Source organism: Camelina sativa, chromosome 4, assembly GCF_030686135.1.
Source record: "Camelina sativa cultivar CO46 ecotype springtype chromosome 4, ASM3068613v1".
In the NCBI taxonomy this organism is placed as follows: Eukaryota; Viridiplantae; Streptophyta; class Magnoliopsida; order Brassicales; family Brassicaceae; genus Camelina; species Camelina sativa.
The window spans coordinates 29,566,421-29,590,556 of NC_141883.1; the positions used below are offsets into that span (position 1 = coordinate 29,566,421).

The 24,136-nt window shown below is 37.5% G+C and overlaps 6 protein-coding genes across 10 annotated transcripts; 2 read left to right on the top strand and 4 right to left on the bottom strand.

Annotated features, from left to right (window-relative positions):
• Positions 1-38: 38 nt before the first annotated feature.
• On the bottom strand, positions 39-8,314 carry LOC104782564 (uncharacterized). Of its 3 annotated transcripts, none has more exons than XR_015597282.1 (20): positions 8,161-8,295; positions 7,122-7,941; positions 6,829-7,035; positions 6,600-6,661; positions 5,901-6,375; positions 5,560-5,760; positions 5,042-5,297; positions 4,736-4,967; positions 4,447-4,607; positions 3,848-4,378; positions 3,481-3,647; positions 2,940-3,119; positions 2,660-2,866; positions 2,371-2,487; positions 2,021-2,263; positions 1,584-1,785; positions 1,285-1,478; positions 1,061-1,212; positions 712-967; positions 39-608 (listed from the first exon to the last, which is right to left on the bottom strand). XR_015597282.1 is itself a non-coding variant. In XM_010507528.3 (20 exons), exons 2-20 carry the CDS (start codon positions 7,937-7,939, stop codon positions 318-320), a joined length of 4,989 nt encoding a protein of 1,662 aa, XP_010505830.2. In that variant the 5' UTR covers positions 7,940-7,941; positions 8,161-8,314; the 3' UTR covers positions 39-317. The 3 variants fall into 3 exon arrangements, 1 of the variants encoding a protein (XP_010505830.2); XR_015597281.1 differs by having other exon boundaries at positions 2,656-2,866; positions 2,940-3,156; XM_010507528.3 differs by having other exon boundaries at positions 2,940-3,156; positions 8,161-8,314.
• Positions 8,315-8,393: 79 nt separating this feature from the next.
• LOC104782563 (uncharacterized) lies at positions 8,394-9,466 on the top strand. Its single transcript, XM_010507527.3, has 4 exons — positions 8,394-8,660; positions 8,770-8,845; positions 8,938-9,064; positions 9,166-9,466. Exons 1-4 carry the CDS (start codon positions 8,547-8,549, stop codon positions 9,368-9,370), a joined length of 522 nt encoding a protein of 173 aa, XP_010505829.1. The 5' UTR covers positions 8,394-8,546; the 3' UTR covers positions 9,371-9,466.
• Positions 9,467-9,578: 112 nt separating this feature from the next.
• LOC104792943 (thioredoxin-like protein CXXS2) lies at positions 9,579-10,970 on the bottom strand. The gene is made up of 5 exons (XM_010519216.3): positions 10,713-10,970; positions 10,463-10,573; positions 10,206-10,358; positions 10,012-10,134; positions 9,579-9,914 (listed from the first exon to the last, which is right to left on the bottom strand). The coding sequence occupies exons 2-5, from the start codon at positions 10,499-10,501 to the stop codon at positions 9,765-9,767; spliced, it is 465 nt and encodes a 154-aa protein (XP_010517518.1). The 5' UTR covers positions 10,502-10,573; positions 10,713-10,970; the 3' UTR covers positions 9,579-9,764.
• A 103-nt stretch (positions 10,971-11,073) lies between these two features.
• Positions 11,074-13,632, bottom strand: LOC104782566 (uncharacterized). Its single transcript, XM_010507531.3, has 3 exons — positions 12,677-13,632; positions 12,061-12,333; positions 11,074-11,564 (listed from the first exon to the last, which is right to left on the bottom strand). The coding sequence occupies exons 1-3, from the start codon at positions 13,259-13,261 to the stop codon at positions 11,298-11,300; spliced, it is 1,125 nt and encodes a 374-aa protein (XP_010505833.1). The 5' UTR covers positions 13,262-13,632; the 3' UTR covers positions 11,074-11,297.
• A 5,794-nt stretch (positions 13,633-19,426) lies between these two features.
• On the top strand, positions 19,427-22,588 carry LOC104782567 (autophagy-related protein 18c). Of its 3 annotated transcripts, none has more exons than XM_010507532.2 (5): positions 19,427-19,687; positions 20,129-21,048; positions 21,353-21,602; positions 21,969-22,092; positions 22,251-22,588. In XM_010507532.2, exons 2-5 carry the CDS (start codon positions 20,257-20,259, stop codon positions 22,342-22,344), a joined length of 1,260 nt encoding a protein of 419 aa, XP_010505834.2. In that variant the 5' UTR covers positions 19,427-19,687; positions 20,129-20,256; the 3' UTR covers positions 22,345-22,588. The 3 variants fall into 3 exon arrangements, with proteins under 3 accessions (XP_010505834.2, XP_010505835.2, XP_010505836.2); XM_010507533.2 differs by having other exon boundaries at positions 19,451-19,687; positions 20,268-21,048; XM_010507534.2 differs by having other exon boundaries at positions 19,473-19,687; positions 20,278-21,048.
• LOC104782568 (uncharacterized) lies at positions 22,479-24,075 on the bottom strand. Its single transcript, XM_010507535.3, has 2 exons — positions 23,380-24,075; positions 22,479-23,176 (listed from the first exon to the last, which is right to left on the bottom strand). The coding sequence occupies exons 1-2, from the start codon at positions 23,849-23,851 to the stop codon at positions 22,683-22,685; spliced, it is 966 nt and encodes a 321-aa protein (XP_010505837.1). The 5' UTR covers positions 23,852-24,075; the 3' UTR covers positions 22,479-22,682.
• Between the last annotated feature and the right edge of the window lie 61 nt (positions 24,076-24,136).

The following is a 24,136-nucleotide window of genomic DNA, read 5'->3' on the forward strand; positions in this document are numbered from 1 at the left end:
ATAAGAGTCTTGTGATGATGGAGATTTAGAGCAGATTGTTTGGAAATTTAATTGGTTATTTTAGATATAATCCTAACGCAGCAATATGCCAATATCTATTGCAAACTTGCAATACAATGAATTAATGAAAAAAAAAGTCCTATGCTTTGCCTAAGTTTCTAAAAAGCCTGCTATAGTTACATTATGAATGTAGACAACACGAGAGAAAGAGTTTACTTTTGGACTGCTTCTCTCTTCACCATCTTCTTATGTACAGACAGCGAGACGCTACAAAATATATTTGGCTGGAACCAATCTTTCTGCAACCTTTTTCATGATCATGATGCGTTTGTAGTTGATGAAGATGCATTACTTTCCTTCATTCTCCTCTCGGCTGCTAATGCTGCAGCAACTGAGGGCGGTAGATCTCTCAGATTCTTCTGTCTTTCTCCCGTGTTTTCTTCCATCTCTGCTGTTTCTGCTGCTGGTGAAGCAAATAGAGATTCGAGATCTCTCAGTGTCAAGAACTGTTGATCTTGATTTTTTGTATTCCTGCTGCTGAATGAATTTAAGTTTGTATTCTTATTTCTGTTCAGTTTGTAGATGCTTTCTTCCACTGTGCCCGTTACCTGGTTCCATAGAAAAAGAGAGGTCAAGATCAAAGTAAATCGCATCAGGTAGGATCTTGAAGCTGTACAAGACCAAGGTGGCAAACAAAGCAGATACACGAACCAGGAAACGATGAACTAGAGTAGGTTTCTCTTGCCCAATCCGGTGAACACGACCAACAGCTTGCGCTTCCGCAGCCGGATTTAGAAGCGGTTCCACCAGGATTACATGCTGCGCCTCTAGAAGATTAAGACCGTTGGCACCATGCTGCACCAAAAGCAATAGGACTTGAATTGATTTTGTGTCTTTTGGATGGGAGTTTGTCTTTTGGGTTTCTTTCTCAGATTCCTTGAATTTGCTAATGGCTGTCTGTGATTTCCTGCATTTCCATGGAATCAAAGTTACAAACATCCCTTAGGTTACCTATATGCCACTTTCGATGGATTCATCATTAAAGTTCTCACTACATTACCTGCCTCCTTGCATCCGGATAAAGGTGATGCTATTGGCAGCGAAGGCATGTTCTAACACATCAAGAACATCTTTCCAGCTGGAAAAAACTAGAACCTTCGCTTGTGGGTCACTTGACTTGATCCATAAGATTCTTCTAGTAACAGCTTCGATCTACAGCCCCAAAACAACAGATGAGAAAAGAAGTACTTCTTGTGCACTAATCTTACAAGCAAGGATACTAACCTTTGTTCCATATGAACCTTGAACCACCAATGATGCTTCATTGTCTTTGTGATCTTGATCTGACGAAGAACTGTCTCGTCTGTCATCAGCATATGCAATATTTCTAACATCTGTATGTTGCCTGCATATTGGACACATCACCCACTTTTGCTGCGTTTCTTGAACAGATTTTCGCTCAGTCATAGCAAAAAAGCCTGTGTCAACGAATACAAAGAAGTATATATTGTTAACATTCTGAAGTTTGGTTCAGGAAGATGCATTAGATAGACATCAAATGATCAAAAGGTCAAAGTAATTACAGTTACAGCAAGTGGAATGCCCGCACTGGAAAACCATCTTCTGATTCCGTAGGATTTCTTGACATATCGGGCATGCTTCATCTCTCTTAAGAAGGTTTTCGCCATCCTGTTCAACAGGATCTGAAGCCTTGACTGTTTCCTGTATGGGTGAGGAACGATCTGGATTCTCTAATTCTTGTTTCTGCTTGGATTTCATCAAACCCTGAAACGGCAAAAAACTTGTTCAATATTTTATACAAAATCAAAGTAGAGAAGAATCACAAAGACATAAATAAAGCTTCTTGTGAATATATAGATTTGAAATGGGTACAGCTCTGGAGCTAGAGTTGCAAAATAGATGTGGTCAAATGTCCCTCTCCACGTAAACTTCTAGATAGTAACACAGAAATAAATGACTTCTCCGCATGATATAAAAACACTAAAGGTTACAGATTTACCTTCAAATAACGAAGTTTTCCTTTTATACTAAGCAACGAGGATTGAGCCATAAATTTATCATTTGTGTTCAGTACACTAGCAACATCTAACTCATCTTGGCTCAAAGCATAGAGCGATGTGTCATCTTCAGATTCTCTAAGCTGTAGTCTCATTGTTGACATGTTAATCTCATCGTAGGCTCGTAGGAGTTGAGCTTGAGCCCTACCCAAAGCCCTTGCATGTGCATATTCCTTTCGCATCACCTTTAATTTAGATAAGCAAAATTGGAAATGTCAGAACTTGTTGAAAAAATAAAGGTTAGGTTTTCCTTTTCTCCATATAAGCGAAGAAGAGATCTCTTGAGCAATACCTCAAGGGTATGCAAATGTTTTGTGGCTGCCGATTTATTTTCCCTATCTAAATAGCTTTTACAATGGTTTCTTATCACTCCAAGAACTATTTCCGTCTCAGATGGAGATTTTGAAACCTATGAAAAGAACATAAAAGAAATTTGTATCAGACAAGAGACGATCATTCCAAAACCATATTATCTGACATTTCAAAACGTTTTAAAGAAAAGAGGAGGAAACAGAGAAGGCCAAACATAAATGTGGTTATGCTTTCTTGTCAGTAATGAATTCAAAGATCAAGTAACTTACGAACACAGCGTCACCAGCATTTCTTTTGGTGGGCTCCTCATTGTCACCATGCGGTGCATTTGAATCCTTATTCTTTGATGACAAACCAATAAAGAAAAGATTAAGGGCAGATCTCTTCTTCTGCAAATGTACTGTCTCTTCAGCAGCTGCAAGTTCCATTAATCCCCTACGAGATTTGTTAAAACGAAATAGCCTAGCCTCGTATTCCTGGACATGGTGATGGTGAAATTAATATTGATTTAACTTCACATAAGAAGTGCAGAAGCAAAAAAGAGCAAACCTGGAATAGTTCATCTAGCTCGCAATGAATACACGTGGGGCCATCATCCTTCTTGTTGCAATACTTGCAGTTGCCAATACGCTCAATATCCTCCATTTTTGGTTTCTCCATAGTCTGGTCAATTTCTAGAATCCTATCTATCGCTTTCTTTCTAGAGCTTTCCAGCATATCCATAGAAGTCTGCAGATGAAGTTTCATGGCATGTATAGTTCTAAAGCTGGAATAAGGAATTAGCAAGTTAGTTCTCTGGAATAAGGAATTAGCAAGTTAGTTCTTAATGTACTCAAGCTATCAGCTCCTTAACAAATGTGTTCTTAATGTACTCAAGCTTAGGATAATCAATCTAGTCTTCTAATAAAGCTAATTAGTCCTTCAGGTCACTATTCTAATAACTTTGCAGACACATGTGAATTAATTTGTCACATGTAGAAAATAATGCCCCATAATAACACAATCAACAGACAAATTGTGTAACTAAAGGCTGAAAAAATTCTCTTGCCACAAAAAAAGCTCATGAAACTGCAAATTGTCAAGGACTAACCGAGAATTCGCTCTGGAGGAGCTTGATTTGTTGAAGCCTCCATGGATGGCCTCTTCAATCTTCCTGATCAACTCGCTAGAGAAGTCTTTATTTTGTTCAGCAAGTTGCAGGGCATCCAACCACCAACTCGAACGTTGTTTCTCCATATTGCTCAATGACTCGGAAACCTTACAAAAAATTTCGACTATTTAGCATTGTGACTGAGAGAGCGAGCTCCAGGAAAAGTGATGGCTCAATATCTAACACGGTTGATCTTGAAACTTACTTTAAGAGCATTATACTGACACTTTGGCTAAGGGAGTCGCGTTTTGAGATAAAATAAAAGAAAAGAAATATAAACATTATCAAACCATTTTGTGGAAGATACCTGATTGTATGACTTTTTGAATTCCTGCTGAGCGGCAGAAAGCTTCGAGTTGAATGAGGATAAATACTTAACTTTCAAAGTGTGACAAACTATATTCAGAGTTTTGCACTCTTCATGACACTCTTTATCCTTCTTTAAACCATTGTCTGGAGCAATGGCTTCCCACTGTTGTGCAGCTTCTGAAGAATCATGAGTTAAACTCTCGAGCTCATTGATCCTTTGCCTTTTCGATGCACGATGATGATCGTCATCATTGTCATCTATTTTAGTTTCAGGCCTTCCTGACGCAGCACTGTAGCTTTCGGCCAATGGTAGTATCTCAGCTAAATTGTGAAGAATGTGAATATTTAACAATGGATCAAGACGAAAATCCTCGGCGTTCTCTTCAGTTATATTCAATGCTTCTTTGTATAACGATACTGCTTCGGAAAATTCTTGCTTAAGCATGGCAATAGCAGCAATTCCATTTAATGCAACGATTAACACTCTAAGAGCTTCTTCTCCCTCGTTCTGAGTCTTTTTCACAAGGACCTAAGAAAAAACTTCAATTAGCACAAATAACGGAATGGAGATCAAAACGCTAAATCTTGCAAACTCACCACTAGAATTTCTTCCATGGTCATTGGAGTTTGTTGCAATGAACGTAGACCTGAACTTCCTACTTGGGGATGGCAGCAAGCTTGGCGCAACTTCAGGAGCGAGTTCAACAGTTTTGCAGCTTCGGCATGAGTGATTAAAGGGTTATCAGAAGAAGTATGACCTGTAGTCATAACAAGTGGGAGAAAAAGTTTAGCAGCCAGCACAGGAGGCTTCAAATTTCCGAGAGAGAATTTTAAAGTAAGGACAAAGGTGGAAAGTGCAGAAGACACTATTCGCACCCGATGGTACCTCTTTTAAGAATATCACGTTTCAAAGTTTCTATAACTTCGCGGGCATAACTCACACAAGTTTCATGCTGTCTGCTGTAGAAGTGTTCTTCAATTGCAGAAAATTTGAGCCACGAGACGCATTCTTCTTGAGTCGGGAGTTGCAATTCATCAGCCACATGGACTTTTGAAGAACGCCACATAACTTGTTTGAAAAATTTGTGCGTAAATTCCATAGCCTTTGTGTCTCGTCTCTGAACAAACCAAGAAGGTTGTTAGACAAGAAAACTCAATAGAAGGTAAGAAAATGACTATTTTTCTGACTAACCTCATACGGATCTCTTATAACTTCTACCCACCATCTTGAAACATCGAACGGATCTGCTTTAAGGAACCTCAACAGTCCAGATAAGTCATCAAGTTTGCGTTGTATAGGAGTTCCAGTGATACACCAACGGTGTTTGGTATATAATCTCAACGCCATCTCTGTTGCAGCAGCTGCATTGCTCTCCACCATCTGGGCCTCATCCAAGCAAATCCTCCACCAGAATATTCTGGTTAGTGGAGTCGGAATAACAGGGTACCTATTACAATACAACATCTTTACTCAATCTTTTCAATTGCATGAAACCAGGAGGTAAGACAAAAATCCTATCAGATTAACGTTGGTGTTTGTTCAAAATGGTTCCTCTGATCTCTGAATACCTGAGTATGAAACTATTCCATATTGGAAAACTCTATGAATTGTTTTAATAATACAATTTCTTCAATATATCAGGTATGACCAAGTTCATCAGATAATGAAAAATGCGAGGTAATAAGAATCCTAAAAATCACTAATCTCACCTTTTCTGAAATCTAAGACAGTGCCGGTCACCATCATGCCTGTCGAAGTCATGTGTCAAGTCCTCTTTGAGGACATCATATGTAGTTAAAACAATGTCAGCATTGAGGAGTTCACTGATGTCAATCACAGGTTCTTCAGAGAGTGAGACATTCCTCACACCTTCATAGATACATGTTACGAGTGAACCCAAGCGCGTATGCCTACAACATTAGAGATGACAGAAGGAAAAAGGACATTAAAAAAAAAAAAAAAATATATGTCTAGTGAAAGTTATCTTATTGAGCGTTCCACTAGTCGAAACTTAACTGAAGGAAGAATAAGGTAGAGAAGAATCTGATACCGTGTAATCTCGGAATGCCATTGTGATAATATAGGAGCTGGACAGACAATAAGAGTGGCACCCGTAGAGATGGGAGAGGCAGTGACTTTTAGAAGTTCAGCGCACATTTGGCAAATATATTCACCTTGTCTGACAATAATTTCCGTTGCATCCTTTTTGCTCTTCTTTTGAGACACTTTTTCATCAACATGTTGACTAGCCTTCTTACCTTTCCCTTTAGGTGAATAACCTACACAATCAGCATGCTGCCAAGCATCACAAAGGTCACACTGTACCCAGACTCCTTTGTATTTGCGACTTTCACTGACAGCTCCACATATGCACTCAACACGTTCCCTTTTCAATCTTTTCAAACCAGTGTTCCGATCATCGGTAACTGATGGCCCGTTAGACACATATATTTCATCCTCGGCTGGTTTTCGATGAGAAAAGATGCATGCAAGTAGTTCAACCGTTTTTCCCAATCCCATTTCATCTGCAGCATTCATACTTTACCACATTAAGAATGAAATACCACAAAGTTAACAAAAGATGAATGCATGCGCAATAAGAGATGTAGACAAAGCATTCTAGCATTTAAGCAGACTTATTTCGGAAAACATTCTTCGTCAATGCAAGTGCAAACAAAATTATCCTCATAAATAATTCTCTAATAATATAGTACATGGAGGCAAAGTAAAGCTGCAATACTGTTCATACCAGCAAGAATACCGCCTGGAATTCGAGGTGAAAAATACTCTGGAGCCAATGAGATATTCCCACTAGAAACAACCAAACCATGAAAAATGGACCAGATCAAATTAAGTTCTTCTGTAAATGGTGGAAAGTTACTAAGAGAGAACTTATACTATTTGTTTTGGTGTACATTGAGAGGAGCTTATAGTTCAAAATGAAATAAAAAGGATTACTTAGATTCTTTTCCACTAACCTGAATGGGTTAAAGAACATTTTTGTAGCAGAGTCAAGGAATGCCACGGAGATAGACAAAGGTGAAATGAATTGGTTGTCTTCCTTGTCTCCCAACGTTATTGGATCTCCTCTCTCTCGCTGAACCATCCAATAAGCTGCACGTCGTTGGTACGGCCTAAGTTCTGGGAGCAAATCAGTTATGTCATCTTCAAGCATCGGATCCATCCTGAATCAATAATATGCCAATAAGTTGGAAGGAAACATTCAGACATTAGGGCACAAAAACAAGAATGATAAACATTGCTTACTCACTTTGATGGCTTTATGGCTTCATAAAAAGCAGCAGCATCAAACCAAGACTTCTTACTAGAGTCCACAGTTTCACCTTCCAACACGACTGATGACTCAGTTTCCTTCACGTTTAGTTGTGTCCCATACCTAGCCTCTGATGTCATTACCTCTGGCCTCAACCAAGACATAACGTGAACCATACTCTTTTTCCATATTTGCCTTGTATTCTCAAGAAGCGAATCACAAGCATCAAAGGCCTGCTGAAGCATCTCAACTCTAACTCTAGGAGACAAAAAGCCCTGATTACCCGGCACGAGCCTTAAAGTCAAAAACTTGATACTTGCCAAATGAGCAAGACCCGAAACCCCTTCACCTGGACCGTCAAAACTAGCAGACCAAATCATTGACTCAGCCTCATCATCAGACACCTTATTATCAACCAATTCCAAAGTTATATCACTCGAAGACAATACTGGCCAATGACCAAGCTTAATCCGATCAACAAAACTAGTCACATTACATAGCCGAAACCGTAACGAGCAATCAAGATCATGATCAATCCCAATGGATGTGACTGTACTACTAGTTCCTACACGTTCTCTCAAACTTAAATTCGTTAGAACAACTTCAGCTAAATCAAAGTTCTGCTGCTGCTGCTCTGAAACTGGACTACTTGAACATATGTTCACATAATACGGCTTATTGATATCTTCAAAAATCTTTTCCCCAGAACCCTCAGCTTCTTCACCGGGTAATAATTGCTTTCCATCTGAATCAGAACCGGTTTGAGTGCTCAAACCCACTGAACGTTGTGGCTTGGATTGTTTTCTCCTACCCATCACTACAAAAAAAAAAAAAAAAGCTAAATTAGAAACCTCATTACTGACAAGATACAAAACCCGAGTAGGGAAACAAACAACACACAAACAAGTTAAGACCTTTACGCAATTTCATAGCTTAAAACCAGAAACTTTATGCAATTCAATATAGTTCTCGGACCAGTTATATGATTCATATGAAAAAACAAACTCAGGTTACGATTAAATGTACAATTCCGAACCTGTGAAGCGAAAGAGTATTGGATCACAATTCAGGATATACGAATCGACGGAGACGGTGGAGGAGTGGAAACCAAGCGCCGGAGAAGATTTATAGACCGCCCACCGCCGCTTGATTATTATAACGAATTTTCCGGTTTATCTGCTAATTCGTTTGTACCGAGTTAGCAATGGAATGACAATAATACCCTTGGGTTAGAAACAAAATAACAAAATTACCCTCGTTGAACAAAACAACTCTTCCTCTTTCTTTACTGTGCTTCCTCCGGTGCGATTCTACTAAAACGGCTCACGACTGCAAAACCCTAATTTCAATTTCTGTGTTGATTTTGCTCTTCTTGGTTGTAACTTTGTTTTTGGAATTTGAGTTGAAAGAGTTAGAGAAGAGATGAACAGAGGAAGAAGGAATCTGAAACAAGCGGCGTCAGAGCAGGATTTCACGCTTGAGGAATGTCAAAGCATTGCTCAAGTCGTCTCTCTCAGAGGTTCCAATCAAATTGAGGTATAAAAGAACCTCCTTTCTATCAATTGGGTTTCACTCATTTATGCAATCACGCCAATTCGTTGCGTTCTTAACTGTTGTTTTTAAATTTGTTGTCGTCTCTTTGAAGATAATGGATGCAAAGGGAGAGAACTCATTAGCATTGTTTCCAGCTAAGTTTCGTGAGAGCATGTGGATCAGACGAGGTAAATAAATTTCGTGTTTTTTATATACAATGATGTTACTTGATTCAGTTTGAGATGGTGTTTGATGTTGTTTGCTACACACTGATTTGCAGGAAGCTTTGTAGTGATTGACCATACAGGAAAGGAAAAGGCACAAGAGTCTGGTAGCAAAGTTACATCTATTGTTTGTAAAGTTCTCTTCTTTGAGCAAGTCCGTCTCCTTCAAAAGTCTCCGGAATGGTAAAAAAAAAAAAGCTTCTTTCTTTTCTTCTGCATGATTATGAATGGCATCTAAATTTTCAGCAGCATAGCTAATGTTAGTTTGGGTATGGTGAATGCAGGCCGGAAATCTTCAAAGATACTAAACCGATTCCAGCTGATGAAAGCTCTCAGATACCTATTCCAGAGCAAGAAGATGATGGTGAGGATGATTCAAGTGATGATGATGATGGCATGCCCCCATTGGAAGCAAACACAAACAGATTGAGACCGTTTGGAGTGAAATGTGACGCAGAAACAGATTCAGAGTCAGATTCTGATTCATAGTTGCAACTTGTATCTTATTAAACAGTATTGTAACCAACACAGAGCTGCTGAAAAAGCAGAGTTTTTGATTTGCAATAGAATTTTGATTATTGATGATCTCTATGGCTCATAGAGAATGGCCCTTGCATCCTATTTTCTTTTTGCAATTCTTGATAAGTCGTCATTGGAGTCTGAAGAATAGAATATATAAAAACATGTTAAAAAAAAAAACTGTAATCTTTGGACACTTCAAAATGTTATTAAGGCAATCTGAACATACAATAGGCAGAGCCATGTCTAAGATTGAGATTAAAACTATAACAACAGAAATCTCAGGTGATACTATCATAATCTGAAATCAAACTACTGGAAACCGTTTCTTTGTATAAATTCCGACATGGAAACTAAATTACAGTTAAGATTGTCTGAGAAGGAGATCTGCAACTGCTGCAGTTTTCTTCTGAAGCTCTGCAGCATCGCCACCTACAAGTTTATCCATTTGCCTCCCATCCTTGAGGAACACTACTGTTGGAGTTGCTTCCACGTTCCATTCATTACTAAACTCCTGTTTTACACATATGTTAACCCACAAATCCCTCAGTTTCGAGCTCCCATCTTTACACGAAATCATTCGAAGGAACTGAAGTTTTTTGGTTACTTACAGCGAGCTCTTCGACGTCTATAGTGACAAATATCATTGATGTGTATGTGGAAGCAAGCTCATGGTATATTGGTGCTAGCTTTTTACAAGGTAAACACCATGAAGCCTTGAAATTCACTACGAGCTGTTTCATGTTACAAAGAATCAGATCATGTCAAGCTATTTGCAGAGGAAGCCTGTAAAAAAAAAGCTTACAATGTTGCCATTCCTTTTAGCTTCTGTCATCTTCTCCTCCCACTTCTCGATTCTACTTACGGGATGGACCTTCCCTTTTATAAATCCAGACCCTTTTTGGCTCCAAGCTTGAGTCTTGTTCTTTCTACTGCAACAGCATATACATGACCACACCTGTTTAAGAACATGAGAGATGAACATTTTTTCATATAAACTTACTAATTGGTTTTTGACATGATCTCCTTAAAATTTGTCAATTCTGGGGGTAAAGGTCTTACCTTTCTACAACAAGGAGTTCTTGTACAATGATTCCCCATTAACTCTTTACACACGAGCAAAATCTATCACCATTAGTTCTTGTACAATGAATCTGGGGGATCATTAGCTCTCTGAATCAACAGCACAAACAAAAACCCGTTTCCTCAAATATAAACAACGCTAAACAGAAAAGGAGAAAACTACAGATGAAAATGAAGGACCAGCTATTTAGGGTTGATTATTAAAGGAAGAAAATTGTGAAAGGATTACCTCTAGGTCAAGCCAACTTCAGATTGCTCGTGTTCTTGCCTCATAATTAGTTTCAGCCTCAAAGCCAACGGGCAAAAGATAAAAAGCCGAGATGATCAAGAATTCAAGATCAAAAATTTCTGTGAAAAGATTCAGAATCATCAACAAGAAGGATCAAGAGAAGGTTCAATTCAGCCAACAAAACATCTTTTACTTCTTTGGGTTACATCATCATACATGCGATGGGAAATTGGTTTAATTAACCATAACTAATGGCTAATTTTGTAGACCAGAACTGGTTAATGACAAATCTCTTTGTGCTGCTGCTGCCTATGTTGTGCATTTATTAAGCTTAAACCGGTAAAAACATGAAAGCCAAAAGTTGTAAACCAAAAGATTTCATAGCACAGGCTGCTCTAACAAAGAGACACATCCTCGCATGAAGAAGAATCAGTAATCATAATAGCATCCTCTGATAAACATAGCCAGGGAAAGTTATTTCTCGAAAGTTAGCAACAACAAAAAAAAAAACGGGTTTTGTGGTGTTGTTTTTATATCCAGTAAAGAAGAAACGTTTTCAAGTTTTCTGGGGAAGAAAAACATGAATTATGAGTCCTCTTTCTCGAGCTTCTCGATCTCTTCACGGTGCTTTCGTTCGGCTTCTTGAAGTTCTCTTTCAGCGTCTTCTTCCTCCTCAATTCTATCAAGATTATCGAACTCCTTAGTTGCTGCCATGGCTTTCACAACAGGGTCTCTTAACACAGAGATTAAACCACCACCAACTCTGTACTCTTCTTCATCGCCTATAAGAAATAACCGTTGGTCTGGACCAGACGCCATTGGAATATCTACCGCCAAAAGCTTCATGTCATACTGAAGAAACAGACACATGAACATGATAAATTTACCAAAACTCACAATATATGGGAATAACTGGTAAAATGGGATTTATATGATGATATAACAAATGGAAAGACCTAAATAACCAGACAGACAAACGCAATGTCAAGTAACCTCAGTATCCAAATGTTAAATATACAAGCCTAAAATTTTAATTGAAACACATTGCGCTACCATCACAGTTTCTAAACCACATAGAGAAATTCATTAAAACACTCTCCGCTTGCAACCAAAATGTCCAACCAACCTACACCCAAAACAATCAGCCAAGAGATCCTCATGAACTGATCATTCGCTAACAGCTCTCTAGCCAATTCATAACAGCTCTAATCTACTACATTCAGTCCTAAGCTAGATACAGTGGAGCTATAACTTCTTCAAAGGTTATTACAATCCTTAAGATTACAACGCAAGCAAACACAGAAGAAGGTTGAGTAAACGAGGAAGTGTGAAGTTGAGAAAGTGAAACCTGGCCTTTCTTCTTCTTAACTTCAACGCTAACAAGACCCTTTCTCTCAGAACCCTGAACGGGGAATAGGAGAAAGCAGCGCTTGCTCCTTATTGTTGGCTTGAATTTCTTAAATGTTAAGCCACCACCTGACATCACATAAGCTCGTAAATCTGATCCTGACAGAGGAGCACCCATAGCTTCAAGAATTTCAGCTGCCGTATTGATCTTCGTCATGGTCATTCTATAAACTTTATCGGGATTAATTGTGAACCTTGCGCGAAGGTATAGTCCCTATTATTAGAAATATGCAGATAGCTGTGAAGGAGTGATTTCTATATGATGAAATAGGAGATGGTGAATATAACAGCTACAAAACCATATCATATAGCAGTTTTTGCATTCTATAAGTCTTTAAAATACACCGTGAAACTATCCTCTAGTCGTGGTAAAATCAAACCAATAACATTGCAAGCTCCAAATCCGTTCACTATCAAACCAATAACCCTACAGAGAAATTCCTAAATTTCATTCAATTCAGAACAACTTCATGGCACTGATGACGTGGGCAAACATTGCAAATTCAACACTGAAACAGCACTAAGACATGGAGCAACCCATCAAGATCGGAACTTACAGAAAATGCTACGATGGCTGAGGAGAGTGCTAGAAACCCATACTTGGCCATGCCCTCTGAACGGCCAACAAATGTACTAGCAATTCCAAACATAATCCTCCAAAGGAAAATACATACAAAAACTCCTCCAGCTCCAACCACAAAAAGACTATTCTTTTTCCAAAACCCATCAATGTGCAACCCTATAGCCTCACGGTATCTAGCAAAAGTAGAACTAACAGCTTTAACAGGCTTTTCAACAACCTTCCTCGCAAAGTTCCCATCAACCTTTCGGAATCCAGTGCTCTTAGTGGATACCAATCTAAACGCCGAGGCAAAACTCAAATTCACACGAGGCAAACCCAAAGCCTGAAGCTTTGGACTGAACTTAGGATGAGAGGACAGAATCTGAGATAAACCCACGTTTGTATAAGTGGGTTTCGAGGATAAGCTATGGAAGCTATGAAGCTGGGAAACACCATTGGAGGGAATAGCTGGAGAAGACAGAGCCGATGGGTTTGAGCGGGTAATGGTGACAGGGTTGACCCGTGTGTAATGCAATCGAATAAACCCTTGAATTGCTTTAAAGTCCGATGCTTTCACCATCTTATATAGCCTTTTTAGATCGATCTCACGAACACGACACAAAAGCTCCTAACTTGGAGTGATCGCGCCTGATTCAAAGTTACCTCGAAAACTGATCAAGCAAATCAAATAAAATGCAACAACATAAGTAAAAGATCACAAATTGGGATCGAAGAGATCAATCAATCCCTTGAAGAAAGCCAACGTCTTCCCATTGCCGAAGCTTTTTTTTTTTCTTACTGTTCTTGACGTCAATGACAATGGTGATCGAATCGAAAGAAAGATCCGGTCGACCCGGTCCGAGCCAGGTCAGGTCGGGTCGGGTGGGGTTTAATTAGTTATCGGGTCTTTTTTCTTGAACCAAGGAACAAGCAAAAGACAATAGGGGCCACAAAGTGTATAAGTTCAAAACTCCCAATGCCCAATATTCTGGTCGGTTCGCAGATGACAGGTTGGCGGAAAGGGTGATATTGTCATTTCATAATTATTTTTTTTTTTTTTTTGTGATTGGTGTTTTTCACTCGACAAGAGTGGGGGTGGCCGAAGGACTATGAAATAATTCTATCTCAATTGGGATCATCTAAATATGAACAGCACACCCACTTATATCTTTTTGTTGAACAAGATGTGAAATTAACCTTATTTACCAACAACATAGGCAACATGCATGTGTCTCGTTTATGTGTGTGTGTGTGTTGCCTGTATCTTATTGAATTGATTTAGACATTATAGAAAAGCTAATCTGATGGATATGCCTATGCTTTTTTTATCAAAAGGTATACCATACACCAAATTTAACACTATTTTTGTTTGTTATTACATAATTAGTAAATATGAACAAGATAAACCAACATGAATATTCTGTAAATTAAACTCATGATCTTTTTAACTGTATAAAAATAAATAAACTATTAATAATACATGTTGCGTGCCACAACATGTAATAATGATCTCCAAAAAGAAAAGAGAAGAGAAAAATGTTTGAATTTTAGTCAAATATGCGAGAAGTACATACATCTATATGTTCACCTCCATACTGAAGATGTGAAACTTATGATACGTTCACGAGATTTTTCAATAATTGAATTTCCGAATTGGGATGTTTATCTTTGTTTTCACTTGGAGGGATTATACACAATAATTGATACTTGTGTTCACGAGTTTGAGAGATTCTTGAATGCATAAGGACAATGATACTACTTGTTTTTTCGGGACCAATTATATTATATACACTAATCATCCTCAGTGTCCAATAATATGATTTCTAGCTACTACTATGTCATCTCCCGTCCACTCGTTAATCTAAAGTTTTAAAAAAAAAGTTAAAAATATATATAACCAAATGAAAGACTTTTAATTAGACAAACATTATCTAAATTCTCAGCTCTTCCACCTCTCATTAAATGTGATCCAAAAGAAACCTTAAAAAGCTGGCCGGTGAACTTCTTGATAGCTCTCCCATCAAAAATCAATTCTAATCATCCCCCCAAAAAAAAAACCTGAAACACAAAAACAAAACTGCACAAGTCACCATCTCTCTCTGTCTCTCTTTCTCTCTCATGTATGTAAGATATGGTGAGATATGAAGAAACAGTTAGCTTCCCTAACTCCCATGAAGACAATGACTCAACATCACCACCATCATCATTATCGTCATCTCTTTTTGGTTGTCCCTTCTTTGAACCACCACTTGCTAATAGCTAGTTGCTAGTTGCAACAGCCACCTACTTCTCATTTTTCTATAAGTTACCGTCTCCACTTATAGTTTCAGCTCTTTAGGGTTGAGAAGATTGATTCCACCAGAAGAGCTAGCTAGGGCTTTCAGACAGCTCAGAAATCTGAGTGTGAAACATCAATTAAGAACCATGTAAGGGTTTTCTCTAGCTTGTCTTATTATTACATCTACAATGAGTTGTGGCTTGCTTGAGATCTATTCTCTCAACCACGATTTCTCGGTTCACTGCTTTTAGGGTTTATTTCTCCTTGTCTTATGATCTTTTATTACCATTAATGGTTTGCTTCATCATTTTTTTTTTGGCCAAATGGGTTGCTTCATTCAGATCTTAATTATCTCTCTTTCCCTGCCAACAATAAGATATCTCTACTTTTAGGGTTTTCCCCTTGTCTAAATCTAAGGCAGGTAATATGCAATTTCTCTGATTTTGGGCTTCAATCTCTTGCACAAACCCTCTAGAATCTGAGATCTCATGGAAAAATAAGTGAATATATATCTCTTGGTCCAAATTAAATCTTGTATATTGTTTTAAGTGGTAAAACCAGATTACGTTTGTTTAGTCTTTCTATATATTTTCTTATTTTATTTTCTCATGATTTGCATTGACTATGGTGGAATCTTTACACACATGATTTGGACCTGTCTGTTTAATTAGGTATATATTTACTCAAGTAGATATTATTAATGTCGTTATTATTGTGGGGACTGTTCATCTGCGCAGGGCTTACATCACTCACAAACCAATTTCAATTTTTTTTTTTTAAAGAGAAAACACATTAATAATGTTTTTATGATTTCAATGTTTGATGAACAGTTCCTCCTTTGTCTCTCTCTCGGTAGCCTCTTCTTGACAAGACCCATCACTGGTCTTACTTCAACAGTAAAGCTTGCTTCTTTCTGTGAAGTTTCAAAAATAACACTCGGCTTCCAAACTTTGTAAGTTAGTTCATATATACAAATATATATATATATATATATATATATATATATATACTTTGTAAATTAGTAGACATTCTAATTCACTGCTGAGTGCTGATGCATATAAAGTACATGCAATGACATTTCAAAGTAAATGTTCACATAGGTACATAGGAAGTCGTCTTGGTAACATTTGTCTTGTTTTCGATGTCCCATTATAAGCAATAAGTGCATGTGTTTGAAACGATATCCCATGCCTAACTATCAACTGAACACAACTTACTTTTCATACGTGTGGCCCTTCATTGTTTCAAAAGAATACATATGAGTCGAGGTCAGACAAAATAGTTAGATATAGAAGGAGATTCTTTCAGTCCAGTCATGGATAGAAAAAGAAGAGGGTAGAAATATCTGCCGACTCATCCATCCAAACACTCGTGGTAGAAAAAATATAGATTTTAAACCGCAGTGACTGTGTGAATGATGCGGGAGATATTTTTGATCCTTCTTTATCTGTGTTTGGACTGAAGGGAGCTCCTTCTTTTTTCTACAATTTTTCGTTTTTTATCAAGATCTGGATCATATATAGATTTGCATCTAGACACGATGATTTCAACCGAACTGAACTGATATTTGGATTTTGCATTTTCTATACTCGTTGAACCACATCTCAAAATGAATCCAAAGAACATAACCCATATGGTTTAGGATTTGAGTCGTGTCCACGTGCTGGAGAATCTAGCCACTTATTCACTAGGGTTGCATTAAAGGTGCTTATATATAGTCATGCATAAAAAGTAAAGTTTTCTTTGAACTATGTATATATATACCATTCTAAACCAAATCTTCGGTTATGACTACGGACGGATATATATATTACGATGTTCCTTGTTAAATACTAATATTAGATGTTGTGTTTGGAGTTAAGAGATAGTATTGTTTATTTAGTATCTCATTAATCGTAGTAATATTATAATAGACGTAGTGTTCTTGCCTTATTCGTATTCTGCAAATTAAGTAAGACTAATTTTGTACTTGTTATTTGTATATTCCCGATGTTTGGAGATGGAGCCATGCATGGTTCACACCACCTTACATCGTCCTTTGAAAGAAAAAAAAATGATATATTTACATCTTGAAATTAATTATTCTTTTTTTGGCTTATAAGTGATAGATTTCAACTTTTGTAATTACGTATATACAAGCCTAGATTGGCAAAGCGTTTGTAGGAGCGTTATGGGAAAAGCTATGAGTCAACGCCAATCAAGATTTTTTTTTACCCTTTTACACATGTAAGAAAAACTGATAACTGCTCTAAAAACCTAAGGGTTATCACGGTGGATATGGGAGAGTTTGGACTATTATTTTTAAACAATTATCACTTAAATATATTAATTTTGAAACCAAAATATTCTGGTAAAAAATATTTAACTTGAGTCCAAATAAGAAACAATATATTGGAATATGCTTTCAATATTCCCTAATTCAAATTTAAAATTAATATTTTCAAAATATATATTTAATTTTAATTTATAAAATTGCTAATTTTTCGTTATTTGTTTTTTTGCTTTCGTAGATATTTTTCATAATTTTATTTTTTAATAAAATTAGTTCTAAATAAATTTGTTTCAAAACAAAGAATTTTTATTTATAAAAAAAATAAATATATATTTTAGGTCTTACTCCCAGTCCCCGTTCACAGCTCCCTCCTCCTCGCCCCTGCTTCAGCTGCTTACCGTTGTTGTTCCCCTCCCCGCTTTGCCAATCTAGCCTACGTCACTACAGAAATCTTGAAATTTTAAAGGTATTTCTCATTTTTTTATGCCCTACGTCTCCAAATTAAGTTTCATGGAACTGAATCAACTGGTTAATTAATGCCGATTGCCGATATTAGACGAAATAAAGGAAGTGGATATCGAATCGTTACATCATATATATATGACCAATATGATGACTATCTATATGAGTCATGACTCATAAGACAATATTAATCCGAAAATAGAGTATAAAATTTGCAACCATTTTAATTTCTATAAAAATTATAGACCCGTGCAGGATCTCGAGTCGTTATTTAATAATTTATCAAAGCCAAAGGTGCATTTGTGTGGTTCATGTGTATTTTGTCTGCAATAATGCAGATATGGAAACATAGCAAGTAGATATATATGGAAAATTTCTCATCATGTGATCATCCAACTCACAATTAGTATATTAAATAGAAAGGGCATACATCATTTGTTCGAAGGAATGAAATAATTAACAATTCGTATCATAATAATGAACTAGGGTTTAGAAATTATTTTAGGTCAGGCCGGTGGTTACCGACAAAATGTTTCATCTTTTTACGTGTCGCGAAACAATGGTTTCAATTTCCCTAGACATTTCCCAAAAACCCATCACGTTTTTATGCTTCATATGTACATGTAATAATATTCCCCAATTCTTGGTGAGTGGTACTCCAAAAAGTACAAACAGTATACTACCTGTATAAAAAGTGATCTACGAAATAACTTATATATGTTTTCAAATTATTTGTGACAATATAATCAAAATGTGAACTTTACAACTCTATTGCAATTTAAGACAAAGTTATTGTGAGAATTTATGCGATCTCTCAATCTTTATTATTCAGACTCGGCCACAAAAGAGGTAATGGAGCTAATAAAGAACTATTAACCGAGTGATACAAAACAACAACCCAAATGTACGAGTTCAATCAATAAAAAAAAACCCTATGTCTCTCCAGAATCTAATTTCGAATATACTATTTGTTCATGCTCTCTTAGTCTGAATAAATCTTGTGCATGAATTTATTTCTCTGAAATTCTTGCTAGCAAACTTTGAGATTAAATAGAAACAAGGTGACTAGAACATGACGACGAGTTGTTGAGTAAAGATGGGGGTCCTACTTAATTATATAGCTACAATTAATGAATAATGAGATTATAAGACAAATAATTCTAACTGATGAAAACTTTTAAAAATGATTAAACAAAAACTATACCATGAAAACACAACGAAACAAAAAAGATGGTCGAGGTTTTGTCAACAACTTGCTATTTTAGTAATTAGTAAAATTTGCAATTATGGAGTGGAATATTATTACTATGAGACTTAAATTAAACTTTAATTCAAAACAGAATCAAGTGATAATTGGTCCATGTCTCCCTCTCTCGGAAACTGGGGCTTTTTATGTTTTTTTATACTATATGGTGCGCATTGAACAAAGAGAGTAAATAGAGAGAGTGTTTTTATTGGGGTTCTCACTAAATTACATAGCCAAAATCACTTTTTTGCCAAATATGGATTGGTTTGTCTCCAAAAGTGAATTTTCCATTTTTGGTATATTTACCATATTACTATTCCAAAAACGGCACGACAGCTTCATCCACCAAATTAAAACGACACGAGTTCTGTTTTCTTAAAAAAAAAAAACAGTAGACACGTGATTCTTAGAGGATGGGTGACTAAAAAAGAGAGCCAATAGCTGGCGGCCCACTTGCACATAAATAGCCCATCTTTACTAACCGACTAAAAATTTCGAAAATAAAACATCAGAAAGAAACAAAAAAAAAAAACAAACAAACCGGAGAATTGAACTTTGGACGAACGAAAGATTAAAAATTTACCGGTAGAGAGAGGAGGAGACGTCATTCAGGGAAAAATCAAAATCAGCAGAGCTCTTGGAGCGTGTTCCGTGTTCGTTGCAATTGAAATTGAAATTGAAGCTTCGAGATTCATTGTAGATCTCTCGTTCTTGTTACTCGTCGTCAGCTTTGATCTCTTTCCGATTGGTGAGATGATTCGTTTATCCCCTTTGCTAATGTTTCAACTTTGAATCCAAAGATCGATTATTATGTTAATTTTTTTTTGATCTGGATGTTAACTAGTATGCGATAGTGTATGTCAATGTTGATGTATTGTATATGAAATTTGAATTCGCTTTTTTTTTTTAGGGGTATGCACTGCAGAATTTTACCAGTTAGTTAATGTGGTATCTCTGAAAGAACTTTGTAACTTTTGCCTCTGTGTAGTAGTATTGATCTGAGTCCAAGTTCTGAGGTTGTCCTGCTTTGCATATGATGATTCTGTTAATTATGTTCTCTAAGTATCTCTGAGGCATTTGTTGGCTGTATTGTCTTTGCTCTGATTTAGGTTTTGAGCTATGTATTAGCATAACTGCGATATGATGATGTTTTGGCATGACTTTAACTTTGAAATTAACTATCTTTCAGGTCCGGTGTTAATTTTTTTTTTTCGTTCTGGGATTGAGATCACTCTAAGCTTTTCTGCTGGGTGTATCTTGATATAGCTGGCACCAGTTTCTGCTTTATCTTTTCCGTGGTTATTAATTTTGATATGAATGTGGTTTAGTGTTGTAAAGGATCGAATAAGAATGAGTTCAACTGTTTCAAATCCCCAAGGGGTTCTGCAACCGGGTGGTTATGGTGGTCATGACTCCAGAAGTAACAGCACTTCTGGCTCTTTTGTGGGTCCGGAATCAGAATCTAATGAAAACGAAGAAGCGGAGTTGGTTTCTGTGTCTTGGAACCAGGATTCAAGTTGTTTTGCTGCTGGAACAAGTCATGGTTTTCGTATTTATAACTGTGAGCCTTTCAAGGAAACTTTCAGGCGTGAGCTGAAGAATGGCGGGTTTAAAATTGTGGAGATGCTTTTCCGAAGCAATATATTGGCGCTTGTTGGTGGTGGACCTAACTCTCAGTACCCTTCAAACAAAGTACTGATTTGGGATGATCATCAGAGCCGCTGCATCAGTGAATTTGCTTTTCGGTCTGAGATTCGTTCGGTGAAACTTAGAAGGGATCGGATCGTTGTTGTTCTTGAACATAAGATATATGTTTACAATTTTATGGACCTAAGACTTCTTCATCAGATTGAAACTCAAGCAAATCCAAGAGGTTTATGTTGCCTTTCTCATCATTCAAATACATCTGTGCTGGCTTGCCCTGGTCTTCATCGAGGAGAGATTCGAGTTGAACATTTTGGGCTTAACATGGTACAAATCATAAATGCTCATGATTCCAGTATTGCGTGCATGACCTTGACATTGGATGGTTTGTTGCTCGCTACTGCCAGTACAAAGGGCACGCTGATTAGAATCTTCAATACCATGGACGGAACTCGTTTGCAAGAGGTGAATATGAAATACTCATTTCTCCTTCCTTTCTGAATGCATTGACTTATATTGTTTTGCAATCTCATAGATCAAGATAGAACAGTGTCAAATCAGACTTTTGAACAAATAGATCTGTTCTGACTTAATGAGTTGTAACTGACAAACCTGCTTTATGTTTTTTTTTGTTAGTAAAAAGTTCACTCAAGTGGAGAAGTCCCATTCCTCTGTTAATGAAATTGGTTGATAGATTTTTTTATGAAGCAGATGCCACTTTGATGCTCCTTACTAATGCATGCCACAATTCAATGCTGCTTCTTTACAGGTAAGAAGAGGAGTGGACAGGGCAGATATCTATAGCATTGCACTTTCACCAAACGTGCAGTGGCTGGCAGTATCAAGCGACAAGGGGACTGTTCACATTTTCTCTCTTAGAGTTAGGGTAGTTGGGGAGGATTCTCATTCCACTGAAAATGCTGCTCTCCTGACACAACATACGTATTCTAATTCTCTGCAAGGCCTTGTTTCTCCAACCACTGGTACCAATCCTGGTTCGTCATTATCTTTTATGAGAGGTAAGCAAAACTTTAATGTCCGAATGAAATATGATGCCTTGCTTCTTCTTAGAGTAGCTTATGGAACAAAGGAAGACACCAAATCATTTTTGGTTCTTTTCTCATGAAACAGCCAAGAAAAAGTTATTTGTTTCCTAAACTCTAATGGAGTGGGAACAATGACTATGCAGTAGTTATAAGTCCAACAGATCTATTCCCTTCATAGTAGCATATTGCTCAGATTATGAATTACCGTTGACATTATTCTGTCTTCTATTTATGATCTCTCCCATTAATGTAGAGTTAGGAAGACTAGTGTTTGGATACTGAGAAACCTTACAATTCATTGCCTCCTTCGTACCTAACATGTAGAGACTCTTGTTGCAGGTGTTCTGCCAAAGTATTTCAGCTCGGAATGGTCATATGCACAGTTCCATGTATCAGAAGTCACACAGTTCTTTGCAGCGTTTGGCAGTCACAACACGGTTGCTATTATCGGGATGGATGGAAGGTATAATATGCCCATTCTGATGTCTCTTAGATATATCCAATTTGCTGTTCTATCACGACCAAGAATCTTACAACAGAACAATTTAAGTAGTTGTACATGTATAAAAATCACTCTCAGATCTCTTCTTAGTGCTCACCCGTGTTTTCTTGGGCTCACAGTTTCTACAGATGCAGCTTTGATCCGGTGAACGGGGGAGAGATGGGACAGCTAGAGTATTTCCACTTTCTGAAGACGGATAACCGCACCCAATAAGTCAGATTCATGCTCCAATCACTCCTCTAAGCCTCTGTACATAAACCATGTCTATGTAAATAGATTTGGTGAGATTGCATAAGATTTTATTCTTGCAAATTTCGAGAAGGACCTGCATATTGATTGGGACTATGTACATAGAAAGATTTTATTCGCAACAGTTTGATTCTAAACACTGTTATGTAAAGTTTCTGATAACACCATATAAAGAGTAATAACAATTGAAGAAAACAGCTTCATCGAATTCCCGAGAAACATCATAACATATACGAATAATCTACAATGAGTGTTTTAGATAATCTGACGATACAGCCATTTTGAATCGAGCTATTGCTGCATCAGAATGGAGGATCGATGGAAATGGAGACACTTGGGTGAGGTAAGGTTGAAGGTAAGTCGAATCCTGACATAAACTCACCTCCATATAAACCTGCAGCAGCTCCAACTACTGCACCAGCTCCCAATCCAGCAGCAAACCCTGGTCCAGGCCTTGCATATCCTCTTCCCGCTCCTCCTGGTGCTCCTCCAGATGATGATGATGATGATGGTATATTTGTAACATTCTCTGATTTCGAGATGTATGCTGCTGGCATGTACCCTGAGTTCATAGGTGGTGGTGGCTGCATTGGTGGAGGATAGTAAGGTTGTTGCATTTGTGGGTTGGTGTGGTTCATAGGAGGGTAAGGCACTGATGAGTTGTGGTTATATGGCGGAACTGAGAATGGGTTCGAATTGTTTGACTGGTTCATTGGAGCAAATGGATGCTGCGATGGACCAGCCATGTAATCTTGTCCTGAAGTATTGTTCGAGAGCATAACTCCTCCAAAATCCCCTGCGCAAAAGAACAGAAGAAAAAGCATGACTTCTCTTTCCCAGACAAACCCATCTTGAAACGTTAAGACTCAGAAACTGGGATCTTCGGAAACCCAACCTAAGTGTCAGGTTCTATAAGAATTGAGTTACAGGAAACAAAAGTTGGTTTTTCTGCAGATTGATTGATTCCACTAAAAGGTAATATGACTGTATCAACATTACCAGTAAAAACCCCAAAGTCCGCTTGTTCTGCAGAGATACGGATGGAAACATCAACAAAACCTTGAGGCTTGCTCGAGTTCTGCTTCCTAAGCTGATAGCTTCCAGTTTCTTCAACTACAGCTTTCGAAGAAGAACTCGGTTGTTGCTTATACTTGGTCAGAAACTCCTTCAAGGAAACAGTAGCAGAGCCATGAAGCCTCTTCCTCAAGAACAAGGGTTCTCTGCTATAAACCTCGACGCGCAAAACCGATTTCGAATCCTGAACCGCGGAATCATCGAGCAAAGTAGCAAACTTTGTTCTCCAAACAGGATTGTCTGATCTTGAAGCATCGATTGTGGTGCAGTACTTGTCTTCTGGATCAAGCCACCCGACGGCGTACCATTGGTGTTTCAGTAGAGAGGATCCGATTCCGATTCCAACACGGAGCCCTCGAGCTGATATCAAACAGATTTCAACCAGCATTTTCCCCATTTGATTTTGGATTCGGACTCACGACAAAAAGCTTAAGTTTGGAACTTTGAATCTGTTTCGACGATGAACTGAAGTGTTAAAGAGAGAGAGAAAAAGAGAAACAGAAAATTCCGACAAGGACAACTATGAGATAAAGTTCGAAAGTGTTCATCTTTTTGGTTTGATTCCAAAAAAAAACAGAACTGAGTATCTGAGACTAATATTTTGCATTTAATCTAAAAGTTAAAATTTTCTTTCAAACCTCTAAAATTTTCTTTTAATTTTAATCTTAAATTTAAATTTTTC